Source organism: Loxodonta africana, chromosome 1, assembly GCF_030014295.1.
Source record: "Loxodonta africana isolate mLoxAfr1 chromosome 1, mLoxAfr1.hap2, whole genome shotgun sequence".
Lineage (NCBI taxonomy): Eukaryota > Metazoa > Chordata > Mammalia > Proboscidea > Elephantidae > Loxodonta > Loxodonta africana.
The window spans coordinates 240,768,246-240,790,365 of NC_087342.1; the positions used below are offsets into that span (position 1 = coordinate 240,768,246).

General features: G+C 39.4%; 1 protein-coding gene across 1 annotated transcript in view; it reads right to left on the reverse strand.

Moving 5' to 3' along the window:
* Positions 1-18,114: 18,114 nt before the first annotated feature.
* Positions 18,115-22,120, reverse strand: part of WDR27 (WD repeat domain 27) — a 133,739-nt gene continuing 129,733 nt past the window's right edge. The window contains exon 20 of the mRNA XM_064293376.1: positions 18,115-20,481. Within this exon, the coding sequence (XP_064149446.1) occupies positions 20,362-20,481 (120 nt within the window). The 3' untranslated portion in view covers positions 18,115-20,361. The remainder of the gene's footprint in view (positions 20,482-22,120) is intronic.

Below are 22,120 nucleotides of genomic sequence, written 5' to 3' on the forward strand. Positions count from 1 at the left end.
CTGCACTTCTGTGCATGTAGTCTGTAGTTCAGGATTCTAACTATTTTAAAAGCCCTCTACACCTCTAAAAACCTCTACTTAGGCTAAAATAATTACACTTCCTAGGTCACCATTCACCTAAGACAACGAAATTCACAGCAGCCTGCACCGTCCCCAGCTGCTTGCAGGAGCTTTGGGGTTTTTCTTTTTGGGGGAGGGCTGTTTGTGTGTATGAATGCAGGAAGGGGGAGGTCGGGGGGGAGGCCAGAGATGGGGAAAATGGTCATAAGATGTGAAAACTGCTGTAACAATCCAATCAACAGGGAATGACTCAGAGGGTTAAATGAACTATTTCCATTAAGTGTCCAGATTTTCTACTTTTTACATGTGTCTCCTCCTGGCTATATCCCAATGCACTCCAATCTGATACATATTCAAAGGTGTCCTTCCAGTCCTTGTTCCTGCTTCCCAGACACTCTGCCACCTTCTTGTGATTAAGTGTGTCTTTCTCTCCTTTTCAATACCAATGTCAGAAGGAAGTTCTGGCACCATTTTTCATTTTAGAAAGAGCAATATTAACATACGCTCTGTCAAATTTTCATTGAGTCTCTATAAAATATCTTAGAATACAAATTAAGAATGAACTGTCACAAAAGGATAAATAAATTAAATAATAAAATGGAAAGGCAGAAAAAAAATAAATCAGCCATGCTCCTGTGGAAGGATTTCTGGGCTTGGACTCAGAGTTTCTGCTTCAGAACCTTCTCTACCGTTAAGTGACTGTATGACCCTGCTCCAATCTCATCTTGGCTTACCTCAGTTCCTTTTCTAGATAAACAAATCATAACACCTTCTTTCAGGACTGGTTTGAAGTGCTGTATGAACATTATAACTTGCTATAGAAACATAAGGATGCCTTTTCAAGATGCAATTCTCCCAGAACTAATTGCCAGAGGTTCCTGTAAATGCCATGGAGCATGAATTCTAGAGGGATTCTGGTGCTGACACGTGGGACCAGACCATATACCAGAGCCTCAGGCCAACAGAGAGTTTGAAGAGGCAGAATGAAGTGACAGAACACTGGATGAAAGTTGAATGCCTGATTTTAGTCTGAAGTTTGCCAAAAATAGATCTACTACTTTTGCATATCCCTAACTGCTCTTAGTCCCCAAAAGTCTGTTGTACCTGGGGGCTTGTGTGTTGCTGTGATGCAGGAAGCTATGCCACTGGTATTCAAATGCCAGGAGGGTCACCCATGGCAAACAGGTTTCAGCTGAACTTCCAGACTAAGACATTTTCTGATGTGCCACTACTCAAAATGAGAAGAAACAGCTGCAAACATCCATTAATAATCAGAAACTGGAATGTACAAAGTATGAATCTAGGAAAATTAGAAATTGTCAAAAGCGAAATGGAACACATAAAGATCAATATCCCAGGCATTAGTGACCTGAAATGGACTGGTAGTGGCCATTTTGAATCAGACAATCATATGATCTACTGTGCTGGGAATAACAACCTGAGGAGGAATGGCATTGCATTCATTGTCAAAAAGAACATTTCAAGATCTATCCTGAAATACAACACTATCAGTGATAGGATAATATCCATATGCCTACAAGGAAGACCAGTTAATACAACTATTATTCAAATTTATGCACCAAACACTAGGGCCAAAGATGAAGAAATTGAAGATTTTTAACAACTTCTGCAGACTAAAATTGATTGAACTTGCAATCAGGAGGCACTGATAATTACTGGCGATTGGAATGGGAAAAATGGAAACAAAGAAGAAGGATCGGTAGTTGGAAAATATGGCCTTGGTGATAGAAATGATGCTGGAGATCACATGACTGAATTTTCCAAGACCAACGACTTCTTCATTGCAAATGCCTTTTTTCAACAACATAAACGACAACTATACACATGGACCTTGCAAGATGGAATACACAGGAATCAAATCAACTTTATCTGTGGGAAAAGACAATGGAAAAGCTCAATATCATGAGTCAGAACAAGGCCAGGGGCCAACTGCAGATGTGACCATCAATTACTCATATGCAAGTTCAAGGTGAAACTAAAGAAAATTAAAGCATGTCCACAAGAGCCAAAGCACAACCTTGAATATATCCCATCTGAATTTAGAGACCATCTCAAGAATACATTTGACACAATGAACACTAATGAGCAAAGACCAGACGAGCTGTGGAATGACGTCAAGGACATCATAGAAGATGGAAGCAAGAAGTCTTTAAAAAGATAAGGGAGAAAGGAAAGACCAAAATGAATGTTAAAAGGCCTAAATGGATGTCAGAAGAGACTCTGAAGCTTGCTCTTGAATGTTGAGTAGCTAAAGCAAAAGAAAAAAATGATGAAGTAAAAGAGCTGAACAGAAGATTTCAAAGGGAGGCTCAAGAAGACAAAGCAACGTATTATGATGACATGTGTAAAGACCTGGAGAGAGAAAACCAAAAGGGAAGAACATGCTCAGCATTTCTCAAGCTGAAAAGAACTGAAGAAAAAATTCAAGCTTCAAGTTGCAATAGTGAAGGATTCTACAGGGAAAATATTAAACGATGCAGGAAGCATCAAAATAAGATGGAAGGAATACACAGAGTCACTATATCAAAATGAATTGTTCGATGTTCAACCATTTCAGGAAGTAACATGTGATCAGGAACCGACTGTACTGAAGGAAGAAGTCCAAGCTGCACTTGAGGCACTGGCGAAAAACAAAGTTCTGGGAACTGACATAATACCAGTTGAGATGTGTCAACAAATGGATGCAGCACTGGAAGTGTTCACTCGTCTATGCCAAGAAATTTGGAAGACAGTTGCCTGGCCAACCGACTGGAAGACCACATTTCTGTCTATTCCCAAGAAAGCTGATCCAACCGAATGTGGAAATTATCGAACCCTATCGTTAATATCACATGCAACAAACTTTTGCTGAAGATCATTCAAAAGTGGCTGCAGCATTATATCAACAGGGAACTGTCAGAAGTTCAAGCTGGATTTAGAAGAGGAAGTGGAAACAGGGATATCATTACTGCCATCAGATGGATCTTGGCTGAAAGCAAAGAATACCAGAAAGATGTTTACATGTGTTTTATTGACTATGCTAAGGCATTCAACTGTATGGATCATAACAAATTATGGATAACATTGTGGAGAATGAGAATTCCGGAACACTTAACTGTGCTCATGAGGAACCTGTACGTGGACCAAGGGGCAGTCATTGGAACAGAACAAGGGGATACTGCATGGTTTAAAGTCAGGAAAGGTGTGCGTCAGGGTTGTATCCTTTCACCATACCTATTCAATCTATATGCTGGGCAAATATTCCAAGGAGCTGAACTATATGAAGAAGAATGGGGCATCAGGATTGGAGGAAGACTCATTAACAACCTGTGTTATGCAGATGACACAACCTTGCTTGCTGAAAGTGAAGAGGACTTGAAGCACTTACTGATGAAGATCAAGGACCACAGCCTTCAGTATGGATTGCATCTCAACATAAAGAAAACAAAAATCCTCACAACTGGACCAATAAGCAACATCGTGATAAATGTAGAAAAGATTGAGGTTGTCAAGGATTTCATTTTATTTGGATGCACAATCAACAGCCACGGAAGCAGCAGTCAAGAAATCAAAAGACGCATTGCATTGGGCAAATCAGTTGCAAGAGATCTCTTTAAAGTGTTAAAAGCAAAGCTGTCACCTTGAGGATAAGGTGCTCCTGACCCAAGCCGAGGTGTTTTCAATCACCTCATATGCATTCCAAAGCTGGACAATGAATAAGGCAAACTGAAGAACTGACACCTTTGAATTGTGGTGTTGGTGGAGAATATTGAATATTCCACGGACTTTCAAAATAACGAACAAATCTGTCTTGGAAGAAGTACAACCAGAATGCTCTTTGGAAGCAAGGATGGAGAGGCTATGTCTCACATACTTTGGACGTGTTATCAGGAGGGCTCAGTCCTGGGAGAAGGATACCATGCTTGGTAAAGTAAAGAGTCAGCAAAAAAGAGGAAGACCCTCAATTTGATGACACAATGGCTGCAACAATGTGCTCAAGCATAGCAACAATTACGAGGATGGCACAGGACTGGGTAGTGTTTCGTTCTGTTGTGCACAGGGTCAGTATGAGTTGGAACTGACTGGATGGTACCTAACAACAACAACTGCCCTTAGCCATAGGCTTGTTGATGTGTGAAATGAAGATATTCTTCTTTATAACCCGTAAGTCATGTTTAACTCTAAAGTGCTACCATACTAAAAAAACACCAAACCAAACCCGCTGCTGTCGAGTCAATTCCAACTCATAGCTACTATATTCATTCTGCTAAGATCTTACATGAACAAACAGATTAGCCAAGAAGTCATAATCACTGGAAGCAGTGAAGTAATGATGAGAGGAATGCCCTTCCTGGGTTAAGTAATCAAAGAAACCCAAAGCAAGCTAAGCGAATGGAGCTGGAATTGTAGGCTTGGCTTTGACAGCTAGACACACATACTTGCATCAACCTCGGTTTTTGGGAGAACTTAGTGGCTTGGCAGGACAAACACAGATAAGTACAAATGTTCACAGGACACTAAAGGAAGGCTCGATGGCTTCTGCAACAAGTGGGGGATGTGTCCATTCATACAGCCATCCATTTGATGAAGGAAATACACATGAAAAACTGTGCTCCCTGGGAGTTCTGCAGGAAGTCACTGTGGTGATCTGATCAATGGCCCTAATTGTTCCTTCTAGTCTTCTTACATAGATCATTACTGGCAAAACACAAATCTGAATATTAAAATGCACGGAGTAGATGCAAATAAGGAGCCCTGGTGGTACAATGGTTAAATGCTCAGATGCTAACCTAAAGATTGGTGGTTTGAACCCACGCAGAGGCTCTGTGGAAGAAAGGCCTGGCAATCTGCTCCTATAACGATTACAGCCTAGGAAACCCTATGGACAGTTCTGCTCTGTCACATGGGGTCACTATGAGTCGGAATTGACTCAAGAGTACACAACAATAACAACAGGAGCAAATGAAAACACTGACGCAGTGGATGTTCCTAGAATCTCCAGCTTCCTAGATCCCAAACAGCTGGAGCAACAAAATGAAATTTGTCAGTGCACAGCTTCTGTGGTCCCAGATCCTCTAAGCTTCCGTTCAAGCAAAGACTGCACCACCACCCTCTGTTCAGTTAATTACCGTAATGTGTAATTGCAAAAGAGGATTAACTGTATTTTCTAAGCGGTATGTTAACAAAACCCTCCTAGATTACATTACAGCCTAAACATGAAACTCACTTGGTTTCTAATGATTTGCCTTTTTTAATATGTTTTAAAAGTAGATTGGCTCTAAAGATTAGTTTTCTACAACTTCTTGTGACTAATTTGTATTTTTGCCCCAGCAGTGAAATAAAAACCTTTAGCTGAAAAACACAGTAATTTCTAGGTAGCAAAAAAATGAGTTAAGTTGTTAGAAACAATTATGTCACCACAACCACTTAAAAATATGGATTAATTTATCTCACCAGCATTAATTGAGTATTTATTTGATTTATACTGGAACCAGGTCGACTAACAGAAAAAAAGTAAAAAGGAAAAACTATCTTTGTTCTTCAGGAACTTAAGGTCTAGTGGAGAAGGCAAACATATAAATAGAGAATTTATAGTTTAACACAAAGAGTGCCACTTACACCAGTTATCTATAAACATATGAGGTCTGAGAAAACACCCCTTTGCATCAGGGCAAATCTCAGGGAGTACAGGATTTGAACTAGGCCTGAAGAACAAGTAGGAGTCTGTGGAAGAGTGGTAAATGTGTTCAGGCAGACAGGACCCTGGGTGGTCAAAGGGCCAAATGTGTTTCCAGGAAAGTGAGACAATTCACACTGATTGGGGTACAGACTGTGATGTGGGGAGAAACAAGGAGGTAAGACGAAGCTGAGAGGAGGACTTAGCGAAGCCTGATGAACCGTCTGCCAAGGCGGTGGGGGTGCACATACACATACAGTTTGTATTTTGTCAACTAAAATTCTTGAGGGGAAAAATAAAATTTTAAAATGATACAGTAAAACGATGACCACACTATGCAAGAGGTTAATCACAATATAATTTGCTGGTTACGCTGAGTACTTTTCCAGAACAGCAGCGTGCCTTGAGTTTCAGAGAGGAATCGGAGGGTGATGAGACGGTCTTGAGGTGCTGTTAGAAGAGGGAGGAATTTCCTGCAACTACAGGGACAACCGAACCACAGGGGGAGGAACCCAAAACCACTACTACACTTTTAAAATTACAAAAGATTAAGTATTAAACAGATTTCACCCTCAAAACACAAAACAAATATGACAATTCTGTTTTTCCAATTTTGCATAACTCATAGTGAAGCTCACATAGCTTGGCAGAAGATATTTGCAAAAATGTTCACATATGTTAATATAAAAACACAAATTCAGCATGAATTTTATGCTTCCAATAAAAACATCTTGTCCAGGAAGGTCTCCTTTCTGTGTTCAAAACAGCAGGCATTACCTGCATTTCATCAGAAACTGACCCAGATCCAACACTGCCTTTGACTTTGTCTTTCCCACTAGCAGTGATTTCTTCCGTACATAAAGGGATTTCTTCACTGACACATACTTGTGTTTAAGTATGTTAATTAACATTTTTTGAGCTTATCTGAATTTAGAAATTTCTTATTATTTTTTTTAACAGGTAAGTCCAACATGGGTATTAGGAAACATTTACACATAACGTATTGTTGGGGTTCCATGAAAGGAAGAGAAACCAACACTTGAATATATATATATACATATATTAAATATATATTTAATATGTTACATATTAAATATATATTTAATATGCATTAATGTATTTAATATACCTTAATATAAATACATTATATATGCATAATATATTTAAATATATACTTAATACAGGTAATAAGTGCTTATAATACATCAGGGTGCCTCTACTGAACTTCTGGCTTCAAGCATAAGTAAGATCTGAGCTTGGATCTCAGTGGAGTCTCGCTCTCAATTACGGATATGGATCTTCCTGGGGAAAGGAGTGGAGGTCCATGGGTAAAAGTGACAGTGTGGGCAACTGAGTGCTGGGCAGTCTTAGGAAGACAGCTCACCTGCCAGGCGACCCACTACACCACCTCTGGTAACTTAATACAGTCTCTTAAAGTGTGAGCTGTGACCCAATGCACCAAAATCCTGAGACTCTGGTGAAAAATTTGGACTTTGAGGCCCATCGGTGGATTTACTGAAATAGAATGGCTGGGTGGGGCCCTGAAATCTTCATTTTTTTCAGAAACACACTAGCAGATTTTTATGCACGTAAATTTTGCATACTATGATTTTCCGATCCAGTCATTTGATGTTCAGCTACAATAAATCCACTTCTTGCCCAGAGTTCATAAGCCAAAAATCTATAGCATAACAGACTCCTCATTTAGACTACTGTCAGCCAGGAGTATACGTTACTGGTGCCTGAATCCTGGAATAAATTCTGCTGTTAATGACTTGAGGTCAAAATCTTTGCTTCTGCCCTGCAGGACATCATACATGCTCCACTGCAAAGTCACAGGGCTGACAGTTCTGGACATTTTCCAGCATAAATAATAACCTCCTACCACTCTCAGAGTTTGGTTTTCCTTCCCTTTCTGTTTAAGAAATTGTGTCAGCGACCACTAATCTTGAAATCAACCACTTATTTTTTCATCTTCTTAATTTATCCTCTGCATTATAGTGAAAGATCAATACTGTGTGTGGTAAATTTTTTAGCTAATATAGGAATGATCTGAATATTAAAATAAGTAATGTGACAACAGCAGGCTACCTAACCCTCTAGTCCACGTGACATTTAAATTCATGGTTTGGCTGTTGTCTTTGCTGGAATCTGCAGAACATTTTCCAAAAGGAAGGTACTGTGGACTCCTTGGCAGTAGAGTGGATGTTTACGATGTGGGCACGATGAGGCAGGCAGGGAACATATGGGAATAATGCATTCTTCAGAACTAGAATGCTGTATGTGAACACACACATTTGAAACCACTCAGTGGCTTAAAAAAATTAAAGTATTAATGCAACATTAATAAAAACAATATATATTGCAAAAAAAAAGCATTTTTTTAAAATTTTGATTTGGCATTCAGTTCCAGTCAATAAATGTAATGTGGAAAACACCTTGTAAGTCTCTCCACAGTGAGCAAGGAATGGTTTCAGCTCTCACATCTGCCCCAGGAAGTCCTGTGCATCTCCCTGCTCTGTTTCTCCCAGGAATCTTCTCAGTTTTCTCTGGTAATTACCATCTCTTCTGTTCTTACAAGCACTTCGGGTGTGTTTTGGTAGGGCACAGTGTTTAAGAAGAGGTGGTCTGAAGTCAGGTTTGTGGGCTGCAAATTCTAGCATACCCACTTACCAAATGTATGAACTTGTTCAAGTATTTTAATTCTTTGTGACTCCGTTTTCTTCTCTTTAATATGAAGATAGTTAAGTACCTACTTCTCAAAGCTGTGAGCATCAAATAAATAAAATACTAAGAATTATGATGGTTACCCTAGAAGTACCCAATAAATACTAGTAAACATTTAAATTGAACTCAAGTCATTTTTCCTTTGGATAAAAACAAGACATATGGCTTTGTCTGGAAGTATCATGCATGTGGCCAAGAAAAGAGTGCCCTAAACGAGCCCTTTCAGCCCCATGTGAGAGAGACTGGGATGCCCTTTAGCAGGAAAACACTTGCGGCATTGGAGGAAAACCAGACCTGAGAGGTCATGCCTTGTACACTTGAGTTCGGACAAAGGAGAGCTTGAATCTGGGCTCTGTCACTTACTGGATGTTAGATGCTGGTTAATTTAACTCCATTATCCCCAGTCATCTGTCCTATATATACAATAACCATTAGGATTACTTTGGCGGCACAGTGGTTAAGAGATCAGCTGCTAACAAATTGGTTGGCAATTCAAATCCACCAGCCTTAGAAACCCTATGGTGCAGTTCTAGTCTGTCCTATAGGGTCAACATGAGTAGGAATGGACTCGATGGCAACAGGTTTGGGTTTTTTTTTTTTTTTTAATATCACTTACAGGAGCCCTAGTGGTGTACTAATTAAGAGCTTGGCTGCTACCCAAAAGGTAGCAGTTGAAATCTACCAGCCACTCCTTGGAATCCCCATGGGGAAGTTTTACTCTGTCTTATAGGTTCACTATCAGTCAGAATCAACTTGACAGCAATGGGTCTATCATTTATATGGAATATAGAATATATACACATATATGCTATTATTTATTTGCATATGTATATTTCTTATCAATGGCATCACATTCAGCATAAAAAAGAACATTTCAAGATCTACCCTGAAGTACAACACTTTCAGCAACAGGATAATATCCATATGCCTACAAGGAAGACCAGTCAATACAACTATTTTTGAAATTTACATGCCAACCACCAAGGCCAAAGATGAAGAAATTGAACATTTTCACCAACTTCTGCAGTCTGAAATTGATCAAACATGCAATCAAGATGCACTGATAATTATTGGTGATTGGAATACAAAAGATGAAAACAAGAAGGATTGATAGTTGCAAAATATGGCTTTAGTGGCAGAAACAATGCTGGAGATCACGTGATAGAGTTTTGCAAGACCAGTGACTACTTCAGAGCAAATAAATTTTTTCAACAACATAAACGGCAACTATACACATGGATCTCACCAGATGGAATACACAGGAATCATATCAACTACATCTGTGGAAAGAGACATCAGCATCATCAGTCAAAACAAGGCCAGGGGCCGATTGTGGAATAGACAACCAATTGCTCACATGCCAGTTCAACTTGAAGCTGAAAAAAAATTAGAACAAGTCCAAGACAGCCAAAGTATGGTCTTGAGTATATTCCACCTAAATTTAGAAACCATGTTAAGAAAAAATTTGATGCATGGAAAACTAATAACCAAAGACCAGATGAGTTGCGGAATGACATGAAGGACATCACAGAACACAGGAGCAAGAAGTCATTAAAGACAGGAAGGAAAGAAAAGACCAAAATGGACGTCAGAAGAGACTCTGAAACTTGCTCTTGAATGTAGAGTAGCTAAGGAGAAAAGGAGAAGTAAAAGAGCTGAATGGAAGATTCCAAAGGGCAGCTGTCTTAGGCTGGGTTCTGTAGAGATGCAAAACTAGTAAAGTGTATAAATATATACAGAGAGATTTATATCAAGGAAATAGCTCATGAAATTGTAGAGGTTGGGACATCCCAAGTCCTTAGTTCAGGATAGAGGCCCTTCCCAACTCACAGAGCCACAGAAGCTGGTGAACCCAAGATCAGCACGTTGGAGAGCAGGGCTCCCGCTCACAGGCTGTGAAGGTCGAGGAATCCCCAAGGTTGGCAGGCAAGACCACAAGGTTTTTCCTGATTCACATAGCTGCAGTGGCTAGCAAACCCAAGATCAGCAGGTCAGGGAGCAGGACTCTTGCTTGCAGGCTGTGAAGATCAAAATCCCAAGATGCACATGTAAGCTGCTAGCTCAAGTCCCAAGAACTGGAGGTCAGACAAGAGACAGTTGCTGGATCCAGAACCAAGCCAACTACTTTGGCAAGGCAAGCAGGAAGGAAGTAGCCAGTGGAAGGCAGAGAAATGAAAGCTGGGGGAGCGGTGAGCCACAGGGAAGTGATCAGGAGATTATACAACTACCAAAACACTGAGAATCATGGCCCAGCAAGTTGACACACAATCTTAACCATCACAGCAGCTCAAGAAGAGAAAATATTATAATGACATGTGCAAAGAGCTGGAGTCAGAAAACCAAAACGAAAGAACATGCTTAGCATTTTTAATGCTGAAAGAACTGAAGAAAAAATTCAAGCCTTGAGTTGCAATATTGATGAATTTGATGGGGGAATTTGATGGGGGAAAATATTAAACAATTGCAGGAAGCATCAAAAGAAGATGGAAGGAATACACAGTCACTATACCAAAAAGAATTGGTCGACATTCAACCATTTCAGGAGAAGCATATGATCAAGAGCCATTGGCACTGAAGGAAGAAGTCCAAGCTGCACTGAAGGCACTGGCAAAAAGAAGGCTCCAGGAATTGACAGAATACCAATTGAGATGCTTCAACAAATGGATGCAGCTCTGAAAGTGTTCACTTGTCTATGCCAAAAAATTTGGAAGACAGCTACCTGGTCGACCAACTGGAAGAGATCCATAGTTATACCTATTCTCGAGAAAGGTGATCCAACTGAAGGTGGAAATTATCGAACAAGATCATTAATATCACATGCATGCAAAATTTTGCTAAAGATCATTCAAAAACAGCTGCAGCAGTACATTGACAGCAAACTGCCAGAAATTCAAGTCAGATTCAGAAGAGGTGTGGAACAAGGGATATCACTGCTGATGTTAGACGGATCTTGGCTGAAAGCAGAGAATACCAGGAAGATGTTTACCTGTGTTTTATTGACTATGTAAAGGCATTAGACCATATGGTTCATAACAAATTATGGATAACATTTCGAAGAATGGAAATTGTGGAACACTTAATTATGCTCGTAAGGAACCTGTACTTAGACCAAACAGCAGTCGTTTAACAGAACAAAGGGATGTTTCCTGGTTAAAAGTCAAGAAAGATGTGTGTCAGCATTGTATGTTTTCACCACACTTATTCAATCTGTATGCTCAGCAAATAATCCGAAGAGCTGTACTATATGAAGAAGAACGGGGCATCAGGATTGGAGGAAGACACTTTAACAACTTGCATTATGCAGATGACACAACCTTGCTTGCTGAAAGTAAAGAGGACTTGAAGCACTTATTGGTGAAGATCAAAGACCACAGCCTTCAGTATGGACTACATCTCAACATAAAAAAAAAAAAAAAACTTCACAACTGGAAGAATAAGGAACATCATGATAAACGGAGAAAATATTGAAGCTGTCAGGATTTTATTTTATTTATATCTACAAACAATGCCCATGGAAGCAGTAGTCAAGAAATCAAATGACACATCACATTGGGCAAATCTGCTGCAAAAGACCTCTTTAAAGTGTTAAAAGCAAAGATGTCACATTAAGGACTAATGTGGAACTGACCCAAGCTGTGGTGTTTTAACCACCTCATATGCATGTGAATGCTGGACATTAAGGAAGACTGAAGAAGAACTGACGCCTTTGAATCACGGTGTTGGTGAAGAATACTGAATACACCTTAGACTGCCGCAAGAAGAACAAATCTGTCTTGGAAGAAGTACAGCCAGAACGCTCCTTAGAAGCAAGGATGGCAAGACTACGTCTCACATACTTTGGGCATATTATCAGGAGGGACCAGTCCATGGAAAAGGACATCATATTTGGTAAATTAGAGGGTTAGCAAAAAAAAAAGGAAGATTGTCACCAAGATGGACTGACACAGTGGCTCTATCAATATACTCAAGCATAACAATGATTGTGCGGAAGGTGCAGGACTGGACAGTGTTTCATTCTGTTGGTACATAGGGTCGCTGTGAATCAGAACCGACTTGACAGTAGCTAACAACAATGACATCGTACATTAAAAAAAAAACCAACACACACAAGTTCCACATAGTAACTTCCCTCTTAGTGGAGGAGAAAGCTATTCAAGAATCTAAGTCATACACTACAACTGCCTAATTTTAGAGATGAGAAAATCAAGGCTCAAAAAGATTTGGTGAGGAAATACATGGGTAAATACATAAGATTTTTCTTCTTATTATTTAATCTTTTTAAAAGATAACTGTTTAAACAGTAGTAATAGTGATAATACACTGTGGAGTTTATAACATACGTAAAAGTAAAATACATGACAATAATAGCAAAAAGGCAAGAGAGCAGAATTGCAAATTTACTTTTATAAGGATCTTATAAATGGTCTTAAGTTAAAAATGTATACTTTAACCTTAAAAAGCAACCTCAAATTAATAAAACTAAGAAATAAAGAGATATAACTAGGTATACCCAGTCTTAACCATATCAGTAATCATATTAAATGTAAATGATCTAAATACCTCAAATAAAAGGCAGAAATAGTCAAAAGGATAAAAGAGTAAGACCCAAGTTTATGCGGCCTGTAAGAAATGCACTCCACATACAAAAACCCAAGTATGTTAAAAGTGAAAGAATAGAAAGATACATCATACTAACACTAGCCCAAAGAGGGCTTGAGTGGCTACATTAATGTCAAAGTATCTTGCAAAGCAAACAAAAATAACAGTGATAAATTATGACAAATATGCAAACTGAATTAGATGAATTTTTATGTTGTCTAGAAGATAAGGGATCATCAAGGAAAAAGAAAAAAATGAGAGAATCATAAACTGTGTTTATTCCGGCTACTTGTCTAGAAACTAATTCTAAAAGAACTGAAAATTATTCTAATATTCATTTTATTTCAAAGAGGAGATAATTGTCAAGAAGTAGTCAAGATCCATATAACTTTAAATAGCATTGAGTTTCCTAAGGAAAATAAAAGATACCACTCTTCACAATCAAATATTTATCCCCTTATTTTAATCATTGTCCTACTGTGCTGTCTTGCATGTTTCTCTGATACTGGAAGCTTTGCCACTGGTATTTCAAATACCAGCAGGGTTACCCATGTTTGGCAGGTTTCAGTGGAGCTTCCAGACAAAGACAGGTGGTCTACTGCTGAAAAACCTGGCCAGTGAAAATCTTATGAATAGCAGCGGAACATTGGTATACTGCTGGGGGATGAGCCCCTCAGGTTGAAGGCACTCAGAATATGACTGGGAAGAGGTGCCTCCTCAAAGGAGAGTTGACCTTAATGATGTGGACAGAGTCCACCTTTCGGGACCTTCATTTGCTGATGTGGCACGATTCAAAATGAGAAGAAACAGCTGTAAATATCCATCGACGAGAGGGACTGACACAGTAGGTACAACAATGGCCTCAAACAAGGATGGTGCAGGACCGGACAGTGTTTGTTCTGTTGTACGTAGGATTGCTGTGAGTCAGAACCTACTTAAAAGCTTCTAACAACAACAATAACATATTAATCATTGCTCTTCTATCGATGTTGGAAATAAAATCCAGAATGACAGATCACTAGCCCTAAAAAGGAGAGTGGTTAAGAATAAAGGCTTTGAAGTTATAATAACCTAAGGTTAAAACCGTGCCTTCTTCACTTACTTTTTTTTTTTTTTCCTTCACTTGCTTAGGTCATTACTTGACATATTAACAATATTGAGTTTTCCAAACCATGAACATGGTATGTTTCCATTTACATAGGCCTCAATATATAAATGGAGGGTTGGGGAAATTGAAATACATGGAAACCAGCAAGGAAGTGTCTGTACAATCTCTTAGAAATAACAGGAGGAACAGGACAGGTAGAAAGAGAGGGAGTAGAGAAGATATGAGAAGTGATTTGGTAACTGAATGAATTATATTTTATGACCAAGTGGACATGTGGTAACAGTGAGCAAGAACACCAGGATAGTTCCCAGGTTTCCAGCTTAGATGGATGGCTGGTTGGTACAAATGACCAAAATAAGGAAAACAGAAGGACCCCAGGCTGTGGATGCAGTGCATGGAGACTGAAGAGCTGCAGGGCTTTTACTTAGGAATGCTCAGCAGCAGATGGAATTTGGGTCTCAAGCTCAGAGACAAGGCGGGGCATTCAGTAAAGCCACAAACATAGTAGTTCAAGTCACAAGAGAGGATGGGAAGCTCCAGAGGCAGCACAGAGTGAGGAGAGAACAGAGTTAACAGCAGAGCTCCAGAAAAATCCTGCACTTAGAGCAAGAGATTTCAGCACTGGCTGCACAAGAACCATGGCCACCACCATGATAGACTTTGACTTAATTGGCCTGAACTAGATCTGGGGCACTGGCACGTTACAAAAAGTTTTCCAGTGATTCCAAAGTACAGCTATCTTGGTCATCTAATGCTGCTATAACAGAAATGGATGCTTTTAACAAAGAGAAATTTATTTTCTCAAAGTCTAGTAGGTTACGAGTCCAAATTCAGGGCACCGGCTCCAGGGGAAGGCTTTCTCTCTCTGTAGGCTCTGGAGGAAGGTCCTTGTCCTCAATTGTCCCCTGGTGGAGGAGCTTCTCAGGTCCAGAGACCCCGTGTCCAAAGGACACACTCCGCTCCTGGTGCTGCTTTCTTGGTGGTATGAGGTCCTCCCGTCTCTCTGCTTGCTTCTATCTTTCATATCTCAAGAGATTGCCTCAAGACAAAATCTAATCCTGTAGGTTGAATCTTGGCTCACTAACACAACTGCTGCCCATCCTTCCTCATTAACATCATAGAGGCAGGATTTATAACATATAGGAAAATAACACAATACCTGGAATCGTGGCCCAGCCCAAATGATATATTTTGGGGGGGACATAATTCAATCCATGACATTCCACTCTTTGGCACCCAAAAAATCACATCTTTGTAGCATGCAAAACATATTCACTCCATCATATCATAGCAAAAGTCTTAACTCCAAGTCCAAAATCCAAAAATTCCTCTTCATCTGTGAAATCTAGAATACAAGTTATCTGCTTCCAATGGTACAATGGCAGAACAGACACAAACTAGAAATTTCCATTACAAATGGGAGAAACTGAAGGGAAAAAAGGCGTAACAGGCACCAAGCAAGTCAGCAGAACACATTACATTAGCCCTCAAAGCTTTGAAAATAATCCTCTGTTTTCTGAGACAACTTACACAATAATCCTGCCCTCCAGCCTCTAGGTATTGGCCACACTCTGCTGATTGTCAGTGAAGCCCCTCGGCTCTGGGCTTCAACCCCACCTTCCAGACCCACTGGGACAGCAAATCTGCTCCTTCGGCTTTAGGCCCACCATTCTCCTCAACCATCTGAGTGGTGACTCCACCCTTAGAAACACCAGAGGCCATGTCTCCATCCTTTGAAACCCCTGAGGTCATGGCTATACCTTTCAAGAGTGAGGCAGTTCAGCTTCTTGTGTTGTCTCTTCAGCTCCTGCTTCCTGGTTTCTTGACCTCTTGGCTCCTTGGGCCTCATGCCAGCATCTGCCCTGCTGGGGCAAGTGTTCCAAAGCCCTGTAGCTCCACCAGTAATTGCCTGGAGGCACCCCACTCCGCAAGGAAGCTTCAGGCGCACAGACACTCAGCTCTCTGGTTCCATGGGTTGACAAGCCTACCTCCACTGATAAGTGCCTGGAGGTACCCCATTCCACCAGGAAGCCTCCTGCGTGCAGGCACTCAGCTCTCTCACTCCATGGGTTGGCTCCAGTGCCACCTCATGCTGGTCTCCTGGTTCTGCTGCTTCTGGTTCTTTGCTGTTGCTGTGTCTCTGCCACTACAGTTTCTCTGCTGTGCTGGTCCTCTGCCGCTGTCCCAGTTCTATCCATTCGATTTCAAAACTGCTTCCACATTTTAGGTATCTGTTAGAGCAGCATCCCACTCCTGGTACCAAATTCTGTCTTAGTCATCTAGTGCTGCTATAACAGAAGTACCACAAGTGGATGGCTTTAACAAAGAGAAATTTACTTTCTCACAGTCTAGTAGGTTACAAGTCCAAATTCAGGGCACCAGCTCCAGGAGAAGGCTTTCTCTCTCTGTAGCCTCTGAGGAAGGTCCTTGTCCTCAATCATTCCCTGGTGGAAGAGCTTCTTAGGTGCAGAGACCCTGTGTCCAAAGGACACACTCTGCTCCTGGTGCTGCTTTCTTGGTGGTATGAGCTCCCCCTGTCTCTCTGCTTGCTTCTATCTTTTATATCTCTAGAGATCGCCTCAAGACACAATCTAATCCTGTAGGTTGAATCTTGGCTCACTAACACAACTGCTGCCCATCCTCCCTCATTAACATCATAGAGGCAGGATTTACAACATATAGGAAAATCACACAATACCGGGAATCACCGCCCAGCCCAATTGATACATTTTTGGAGGGACATAATTCAATCTGCGACAGTAGCCAAGGTTGAGAATCACTGAACTTAAGTGCAAAGCAAATGGAGTCAATGAAAAGATAGCAACAAAGCCAAAGAAGTGACCACTAAGCCAGGTGTGAGTAGTAGCTGGTGGTTATAAATCTAACAGGAGCTTGCGAGCATTGTTGATGAAAAACCTGACCCTGAACACTTCAAATGTTCAACTAAATCAGACCGCACCTAGCTACTACTTCAGAAATGTACCTATACTAGCATCAATATGGCTTAGCGAACCAATGGCTGTTTTCAATTTGAAACATCAAGTACATAGGGTCACTATATGAGTCCAAATCGACTTAACAGCAATGGGTTGGGGTTTGTTTTTTTTTTTTTGCTTCTGTTATCAAAGTTGTTATTGCAGTTACATTGTTTCCATGAGTTCTCTGCAACTGTTTCAATAAATTATCAAACCCAGTAGAGGAAGACTGCCATGGGGAGAGAATGGGAAGTTGGAGAACAGGAGTATATTTGACCTCTGTCTCATAGGAATCAGCTTCTTGTTGATTCTTATGGTCAGGGTGTCGAAGAAAGTTCTATTCCCAGGATTCAAAAAAATTAATAAATTATTGTATATATAACTAACTGATTAGTGAATGATATGTAATGTCTGCTGGATTTTGTTTATAGCTGAACCTCTTAATACTTTTGTACAGTCTTGAATTGTATTTGGTTTGCATGTGTGTTAGTAACAATTACTCAAAAAATCCTCCCTTGGTCATTAGAACGTGGAATTCATCATTCCTTATTAATGTCCACCACAATCTCATTTTAAAAAACGACAACTAAAGACCTGTGTTCCCTTCACTTGCAGGGCATGTCCCCAATGTTAGTCTTTGTAGGCTCTCAAAACACAGTCCTAAATTTTATTTCTACCTATTTCTTTCCTTTCCCAAAAGTCTGATTCACAGATTTAGAAATAAACCATATAATATGTGAACTGGTATCCGAATAGGCAAAAAAGTTTTAAAGAGTATAATTTTAAAATTTTGCCACTTTTAAGAAGCATTCAAATTTTTATTCTTTTTAATATCAGGTATTATAAATATACACATACATACACACATGTACATGTAACTATATATTTGTAAAGATATATGTGATATATGCATATGTAAAGATATATATGTATCTTTATATATAAAGATGTATGTATGTGTATGTAAACACACACACTTATATATACAGATAGATACATTTTTTAAACTAAAAGAATAATTTATATGTTATACACTCAATGTCATAATGTCAGTAACTATTAAAGATTACTTCTTATTAATTTTTAGCTATATTTATACAACATAACCAACTGGTGGAATAAAACATTTCATATTTACATAAGGCCAAATAAACAACTTGCCTCTCATTAAGAGAACCAGTTATTCTGGCATCGTATAAGCACGGCACTAACAATGTATGACAATTTTTCAAATAACACAACCATAATTGTACCAGTAACTTTCTAAAGGGAATTTCTCAGCTTCATCACTTCTATTTTCACCCTCACTGAGAAGCCCCGATCCTCTTTTGACTTTTACATGTCAACTAGCCTAGCCTAGTCTTCCTGGGATAAAATGCGATGCTGATACATAGCTTTCCTAATTTGCAGTTTCACATTTCATCTTATTTATTGCTATGCCACTCCCTGCTCAATCTAATTATTCCCCAGTTCATTTTGCTCACCACTCATAACCATCTTCATATTAAACCTGTGGCACTAGCCACCATTAGCCTCACATTTTGTGTAGCTTCTTGGTTTCTTGAGGTGATGAACCAGAACGTCCATTCTTCAATAGACTTCATCAAGAAATAATGTTCATGAAAAATACAAATTTTTTCTTTGTTTCCCTTTCCTTCTCAAAACTATATTTAGGCCATACTGACTTCATTTATTCATTAAAATATCTCAATGGCAACAGAAACCTATATACTCTTATTACTTAAAAATTTTTCAGTATTACAAAAATTCCTTCAGTTTAGTCATGCTAAAGACAATCTGATGCCAAATATTGAATTTTTTAAACAGCTATCATCTGTCTTCTACCTATAAATCAGTACACCAAATTCCCTGTCCCACAACTTGCTTGGGTTTTAACTTCATTCTTTTCTCCTCTCTTTCATTCTCGATCATCCCTCAGCCTTGCTGGAAGTGTCTTATTCAAAGGATTAAAAAGGAGTCTAGTAACATTAAAAAAAAACACTAAAAATATTCAGAACACATAATGACAACACATATTATTAAGTAATAAAAGCAGGTATATTACAGGAGATAAAATATGATCTCATGTGGGGGATAACTGAAGCACAATCAAGATGTATATTCCAGGATTTTCTTAAAAGGGAAGAAAAATGTAAATCTAAGTATCCTTCAGTGTCAGACTGGAAAAAAAAAATTAGGATCAATGAGGGAAGGGAATACTAAGAAACCTTCAAGGGGTCGTGCAGATGGTGGCTCTGTGGTCAATGACATGACAAGATTTTACTCATTGTTTTCAATTTTCAATATGCCTCAAGGGTAAACTACGTGCCAAGCACTGTAGCATGCCCTGGATTGCAACAATACATCGTTTGGTGAAAAAGCGCAGCTTAACAAACAGCATGGCTCTGCTTTTACACACATACTCACACACATACATGCTCACACATCAGGCCAAAGCACGCGATATTATTCTCTGAATCAAAGTTTCAAACTGAAAAGAACAAAATGAAATAGATATTCACAAATATTCAAGATTAATTAGTATTCAAATAATTTTACCTCTTCTAAAAACATTTCCCTCTACCCATAGCCATTGCAGTCGCATCGCTTCTGACTCATAGCAACCCTCTAGGACAGCGTACAACTGCCACATAGGGTTTCCAAGGAGCAGCTGTGGATTTGAACTGCCATCCTTACGGTTAGCATCCAAGCTCTTAACGACTGTACCACCAGGGCACCCTCTACACTGATTATATGATTGTTTATTATTCCATACAATTGATTTGCAATTGAGGTTGACTTCTTTGAATCTCAATTAAGAAAGTTTTTTGAAGTGTCGTGGTCCTCCTGCATCAAATTCCTTTTATAATAATTTTCAAATGCTGTTTTTACTGGCTTTACGACTTCTACTTTAACTACAGTGTTCACGTCCAAAATATAACCATACTTGCTATGGATATTTCCATATTTTTCTAAATCTCAGTTCCATGCTTTTCTATATTTCTGTTAGATTGAATGTGCAAAGGCACTGAGTGTATCTTCTTACAGAAGAAAACACACTAGATTGTTTTATCTCACATAAAGGTTTCTCTCTTCAGTTCTTCTCCTAGCATTCAGTGAAACCTGATATGTATTCATGAAAGCAAAATTTCACCAAAATAAAGTCTAACAGATCCAAGAACCATGATGCAAGACCTGTGTGTGGTGCCGGTGCCCTACACGCAGTAAAGCTGTACCTGGGGAGCAGAGGGGCTGAAAGCCACCCGGGTGACTGTATCTGTGTGTCCTCCTAGCCTGCGGGAAAAAGTGCTTGACCCCATTTCATACAGGTAGACCTAAGAAACAAACACAAGAAAGAACACTTGCTCAATCATCAACTTACGTTATGCAAAATAGCATTGCAGTCTATAGCCAATCAAGTATCAGAGCAACAACTGATGTAATTGACAAAATGTTAGCAAAGTCATAGAATTGAATTTATGAAATAGGTATCATCTCTTTTCCCTTTCAGATTTGTAGGATGTTAATGGATTAATATCATGCATACTATTCCCTGTCATAAATCTCCTCCACACCCTATGAACGGTTTCAAATACATGTTCGTATTTGATGACTAATTTAAAGGAAGACATACGATTTGTATTCTAACCTTAATTTGAGGTCTCAAATTGAGTGGAAAATGGTGATATTTATATTGTCTTTTCCCATAACCTTGAAAGAGTACTTTACATACTTTCCTTCTCACTAACTGGTTTAGAATTTGAGCAGTTTAAGTAATTAGAATTATGCTCCATCTTTTTTTTTTTTTTTTATTGATAGATAGGTTTGAAGTGAGGCCTGAAAACTTGCATCACTTACAAGATCCCAGGTAATGCTGACGCTGTGGTCACGGGACCCACATGGACAATAACTGACCTAGAGTAATCATAACATTTGCATAGTAACCCACTGTTTGTAAAACGCTTAACAACTTCTACATGATATCATTTACAACAAACAGTTGAGGTATGTTCCTCTGGTATTATTAAGATTCCCAAATTTTATGGAAGAAACCAGGATATGTAGAGAGTAAGCTACTGTTGTGCTGTTGTTAGCTGCTATCCAATCAGTTCCAGCTCGTAGTGACCCTATGTACAATAAAACCAAACACTGCCCGCTCCTGCGCCATCCTCGTAATGGCTGTTACGCTTGAGCCCATTGTTGCAGCCGCTGTGTCAATCCATCACCTGCAGGGTCTTCCTCCTCTGCACTGACCTTCCAGTTTACCAAGCATAACATCCTTCTCCAGAGACTGATACCTTCTGACAACATGTCCAAAATACATAAGGCAAACTCTCGCCATCCTTGCTTCGAAGTAGTATTCTGGCTATACTTCTTGCAAGACAGATTTGTTCATTCTTTTGGCAGTCCATGGTATATTCAATATTCTTCGCTAACAGCCACATCTCAAAGGTGTCAATTCTTCTTTGGTCTTCCTTATTCATTGTCCAGTTTTCTCATGCATATGAGGCAGTTGAAAACACCTGAGTTGGGTCAGGTACACCTTAGTCTTCAAAGTGACATCTTTGCTTTTCAACCCTTGATAGAGGCCTTTTGCAGCAGATCTGCCCAATGCAATGTGTCATTTGATTTCTTGACTGCTGGTTCCATGGCTGTTGATTGTGGATCCAAGTAAAATGAAATCCTTGACAACTCCAGTCTTTTCTCCATTTATCATAATGCTGCTTGCTGACCCCGTTGTGAGAATTTGTTTTCTTTATGTTGAGGTGCAATAATCCATAACGAAGGTTGTAGTCTCTGATCTTCATCAGTAAGTGCTTCAAGTCCTCTTCACTTTCAGCAAGCAAGGTTGTGTCACTTGCATAACGAAAGTTGTTAATGAGTATTCCTCCAACCCTGATGCTCCATTTTTCTTCAGATTATTTGCTCAGCATACAGACTGAATAGGTATGGTGAAAGGATACAACCCTGACA